Source organism: Pleuronectes platessa, unplaced genomic scaffold (assembly GCF_947347685.1).
Source record: "Pleuronectes platessa unplaced genomic scaffold, fPlePla1.1 scaffold_363, whole genome shotgun sequence".
Classification (NCBI taxonomy): domain Eukaryota; kingdom Metazoa; phylum Chordata; class Actinopteri; order Pleuronectiformes; family Pleuronectidae; genus Pleuronectes; species Pleuronectes platessa.
The window spans coordinates 13,309-18,789 of NW_026519160.1; the positions used below are offsets into that span (position 1 = coordinate 13,309).

Genomic DNA, 5,481 nt, shown 5'->3' on the forward strand with positions numbered 1-5,481 from the left:
GTCTTAAAAAGGACAGAGAGAAAGAGAGAGAGAGGGAAAGTAGCGAGAAAGCCAGAATGAAAAGAGAGAGAGACGAGAAGAAAAAGAAGAGTTGGTTTGTTTCCTCTCGTGCAGACGCGTAGATGTGAAAGCAGCAGGTGGCGATATAACCATGACCTCAGAGCCACGAGGACCAATCAGGAGCCTGAAAAACAGGATCCGACAGTTACTCATTAATACTCGTGAAGGATTTTCTACCATGTGATATCAAAGTGATAAATTAAGGGAACAATGCAGAACCTGCATCTGGCGACTGGAGCTCTAATGCAAGTTCCCTGATGTTAGGCTGAAGGGAGAGGAGACGGGGATCCAGGCTAAATGAGTCATTAGAGTCAAGAGAAACCAGACGAGAAGTACTACTGACACACACTGACACACACACACACACACAGACACACACACACACACACAGAACAGAAAACCCATGTAGGAGTTAGGATCTGACGTGTTCTGTCCTCGCTGTGGAGCCGTTTCTAAATGAGGTTAAACATTGTTAGAATAACTGTGTTGATCCCAAACTGCTGATGTGCCGGTTGGTTTGTACAACACAAGAATGATCTCATCTTCAGACTCTGACCTCATCATCAGCAGAGGACTCGCTGGAAGTGGATCTGTGGAGATTTCTGGAAGGACACAACATGGCTGACCCGGCATTTGAGGCGTGTCCACATACTTTGTCCTCAGACATGGTGATATGAGGGATGTTACGATTAATAACATGGAGAGTAAATGTTTGATTTATTTAACAGCTAAATCCTCTGTGTGTGTGTGTGTGTGTGTGTGTGTGTGTGTGTGTGTTTGGTTTGGTTTCATACGTGGGAAGTGAGCTAATATCAGTCTTCAGGGTCTAATTTTAGAGTTGTGTGTTGTATTGCAACACCAAGGACACAGAGTACACACACAACCACACACACACACACGCACACACACACACACACACACGCCGGGAGTCCAGATGTTTCCTCTTAAACCACAGAGGCCTGGTCTCAAACAGCTGAAGCAGTGACATCAGAAAACCCCAGGAACCGTCACAGTGAAGATTTATTTAAAAACGACTTCTTTACAGCTGTGAGAGGACCAGTTCCTTTAATGGAACCAGTGCACAGATACTGTTTGTACAGGGAGCTCGGTGACCATCCAGCTGTTTGCCTTCCTCTTCATCACGAGGAGAGAACATCAGCTTCGTCATGTGCAGTAAAACCTAAAGAAATCAAGTCTGTATTTTAAACCTCTGAAATGTTTATTTAAATATATCAACTGAAAGATATTTACTGTGTGATGTGTTTTCTATGGTTTGTGAGTTCCACCAGTACAATGAACTGGTTTCAACACGATCTGATTATCTGATTCACTTGTTCTCTACAACCAGGAGCCACGTGCCAAACGACTCCTGGATTTTGAGAATATATCATTTTAGAATTTAATCTTTAATCTTAGAGGAGGCAACAAAACATGAGTATCCACAATATCACAACTTTTCTCTTGTGAAATCTCAGAATTTCTTTCCTTCAACGTGGACCTGATCCAGAATCTCTGGAGGTCATCATCACTGGTCACTGACCTCTGACCTCTGAGGATGACCTCACACTTCCTGCTGTCCTGTCCACGCTCCTTTAATAAAAAGTGATCACTCTTTTTCTGAATGAGATTTGAGTCACATGTTCTCCTCGCGTTGTTAAAGACGGAGGTGATGGACCACACACTGCTGCCCCCTGCTGGCTGCACCACAGAAGGACAAGCGGACGTCCACATGTCATGTGACCCATCGGATGCCCATTTTACCACAGTGGATATGGTTCCTTGGGGTCTTAATAAAATGTCTGTAACATATTTTGGTCAAAATACCACAAGGATCATTTAAAACAGCAGCTTTTTACCCTGTCTGAAACAGCCCTCCTCAGATTGACCTGTTTTGAGTGAGATGATGGGGGGTGGGGGGGGGGGGGGGGGGGGGGGGGTGGTCCAAGGCCATGTAGCGAGACTCCCTACATGTGCATGGTGTGACTATGACATATTTTTCGGTAATCCCATTGGACGCACTCTAGCGTATCGTTTCTGAAATAGAGGAACATTAACATGTAGAAGAACTACAAAAGTGGAATTTTCATAATATGTCCCCTTTAATTCTTTTGGACTCAGTGACAAAACCTCATTTCAGAGTTTCAGCCAAACCTAGAGCACCTCCTGGCATCGGGTCATTTCTTCAGAACGTGTGAAGCTTTCTGCAGGTCACTGATGACGTCTCTTGTTGTCTGTGTATTTGTGATTGTTGCTTTTTGACCACACAAGTCCCAGGTGTTGTGTGTGGACGCCGCTCTGCTTCAACACTCGTCGTTGCTTTTCATCTCGAGTCTTCCTGCGTTGGACGAGACCTGCGACGTGCTGACCGGCCTCCTCGTGCCCAGCTGGGCCCTGAAGGTCTTGCAGAAGATGAAGTAGATGAGCGGGTCCAGGCAGACGTTGAGAACCGACACCATGACGGTCAGCTCCTTCAGGTAGAAGAAGGTCTGCTTCCAGCGGCACTGCTTGGACAGGAAGGCGTAGGGGAGTCGCACCAGGTGGTACGGGACGAAGCAGACGCAGAACACGATGACCAGAACCAACATGTTCCTGTGGCACTTGGCCAGTTTGTTGAAGCTGGAGGACGCCGGCTGCCTCTGCTGGACCTGGGACAGCCTGCGGGACGTGCCCCAGTAGAAGAGGACCAGGGAGACGAGGACCAGCAGGAAGATGGTGGCGGAGCAGGTGTGGATGAATTTGTAGAAAACGCGGAGCTGTGGACTGTGCAGGACTTCACAGCTGTGAGTGACCGGCACCCTGCGGGACGGCTCTGAGTCCTGGGTGAGGAGGGACAGGACGATGTAGCTGCAGGACGAGGCCAGAAGGAAGAGCCAGGTCCCGGTGGAGACGAGGCGAGCGACCCTCACGGTCTGCAGGATGTGATTTCCTACAGGGTGGACGATCTTCAGATACCTGAGGAGGACAAGCAGCTGTCAGTGGAGATCTTCAGCTCGGTTCTCTGACAGAAACAAACCTGCAGGTTTCTCAGAGGAAACATCTGAGACAAGCTGCAGCCCTGTATCTGTCTCATCTCATCCAACCACATCCTGAGCATCTCTGATCAGCTCTGAACATTCACCACTGAGAAGTTTCACATCCTCATAACGATCAGAAGACATGTTCAGTGCAGCAGCGGAGACCGGTTCACTGTCTTCACCGAGCCCTGTCGTCAAGTCAGAGCCTGAACTTCATGTCCCTGATCGATGTGAGCTCAGCAGGTTCAGACAGTTTCTACATATTTAACTCTTTTAATAACCTTCTGAAAGGGAAGTGACTTTATCCAGTGGACGAGCTGTTCTCTGGTGTCAGGACTCGACCTCAACTCTATTTTGTTCCGGCATCTGAAATCGACAACTTCCATATTTCTGAGGTTTTGGTAACAGCTGGATTTAATGTGTGTTTTAGAAAGTCTGCAGATTACTTGTTAATATTTTTCTACACATGAGAAGTTTTGTTCGACTGTTAAATTGTTTCTTCCTTTTCACGTAGTGGATTTTTATCACGTGAGTCATTTGAACATCAACACATTGAAAACCTGCAGAGAGATAAAACCCTGGTGTTCCAGGTGGTCAGAGACGTTTGGGACGAGTCAGTTCAACTCACCTGTTAGCGGCGATGAAACCCATGAACAGGATGCTGGCGTACATGTTGAGGTAGAAGGCGGCAGAACCGAAGTGGCAGTAGACCAGGCGCACGGGGACGGAGCTGCTGGCGAAGTGGAGGATTCGAACGGGGAGACAGAGGCTGATCAGGAAGTCGGAGGCCGCCAGGTTCTTCAGGTAGACGGTCACGCTGCTGGTCCTCTGCTGCTGGCCTCTGCAGAAGTAAACCTTCAGGGTGAAACCGTTCAGGAGCAGGCCGACCTGAAGAGGAAGCAGAAGGACAACATAACTCTTTCCACTGACCTCAGAGGGACGGCCGCCTGTTTCCATGAAGTAGATTCATTCTTCTCAGAGCAAAACATTCATGAAGCCGACGCTCAGGACGTCTGGTTTGAACGTCTCACCAGAAAACATCAGAGCATGAAGAGCTTCTCACAGAGAGAGAGACCTTCTCTGGAAGACTCTCAATTCAAATCACATCAAAGTTTATTATCAAACGGGCATTACTAGAAAAAAAATAACATAACACATAACATATAACATATAACATATAACATGACATGAACCTCGTGACATATAACATTTAAATATAAATGAAGGGCTAGCAGCAGTTTACAGGCTGAAGGAGGGAGGAATATTAAATTAAATAATATGCATATATGTGTAGTAAGTGTATTTGTATGAGTGGGGGAGCAGAATGTACATGGTGACTGTTCACAGGGTCAGTGTTGATGGTTCTGGTCGTCTGTGCTCAGATGCTCTGTGACGGCAGCAGAGGGAGAAGTCCTCAGTCTGGTGCCTGTGGTCCTTCATGATCCTCTTGGTTGTAGATGTTTGCACAGAACGGATCCACAACTTAGAGAGACCCCGTCCCTCTATTGACTCCTTAGCAAAGGTTTGAAGCTTCTTATAATAAAAGATACACAGACAGGTTGTGTGATCTTTATTGTGCGTTACTCACCAGGAACTGCAGACTGTAGACGAGCATGAAGAAGACATGGGCCGGGGTGTTGACCTGGTCGCAGTCAGTCCCGTTGCTGACGTTCATGTTGTCGGTAACAGTCCAACTCCTCCAGGTCCTCTGGCTTCAGAGACGAGAACCCACATGAACAGTTCAAACCATAACTGTCGACAGGAACTGGTTAAAGACGGAACTGACAGAAATAGCCTCAGAGCTTAAAGTGAAGTTCACCACAGAGCTCAGCTGTTCAGACACCATCAGGCTCAGAGACGCTGGAGCTCCGTCCAACGAGGACCTGAGAGTTTATATAACGATGAAGTATCAAATGCAGTGCAGCAGAACATATTCCAAATTTTAGTATTAATTCAAATATCAACAACATTTTACAAAACAAACAGCAAACACCAACGTGCTGTCAAAGCAACTTTGGACCACATCAGTCTGAGGACAGTTCACATGTGTAAAGTTATTATGTTATATGTTATTATTCCAAATCGAGCAGAACCTTCCACCATATCTCTGTGTCAGATTGGCTGTTCAGAAAACACACTGACAGTTCAAAGAGAAATCCACTCTTATGAAAAGCTGCAATGCTTCTACTGGAAGTTTCTAAAGTAATTTAAAGGTCCCGTACTTTACAGCTTCCTGGGACTTAGTGTGAGGTGTTGGTCCCTCAGATTGTGTATCAGTGGTTCAAAGTGGACAAACTGCTGCAGTGTGTCCATGTCCTCTGTCCGTCCTCTCTGGAGCTGCAGACCATCCTGCTGAGCCCCGTCTCTGATTGGCTGACTGCACTTTCAGTGATGGGGGACCAGGCCT

At 46.9% G+C, this 5,481-nt stretch overlaps 1 protein-coding gene across 1 annotated transcript; it reads right to left on the reverse strand.

The window, feature by feature from the left end:
- Positions 1 to 2,103: 2,103 nt before the first annotated feature.
- On the reverse strand, positions 2,104 to 4,823 carry LOC128436441 (P2Y purinoceptor 14). The gene is made up of 3 exons (XM_053418178.1): positions 4,663 to 4,823; positions 3,703 to 3,962; positions 2,104 to 3,012 (listed from the first exon to the last, which is right to left on the reverse strand). Exons 1-3 carry the CDS (start codon positions 4,747 to 4,749, stop codon positions 2,361 to 2,363), a joined length of 999 nt encoding a protein of 332 aa, XP_053274153.1. The 5' UTR covers positions 4,750 to 4,823; the 3' UTR covers positions 2,104 to 2,360.
- Between the last annotated feature and the right edge of the window lie 658 nt (positions 4,824 to 5,481).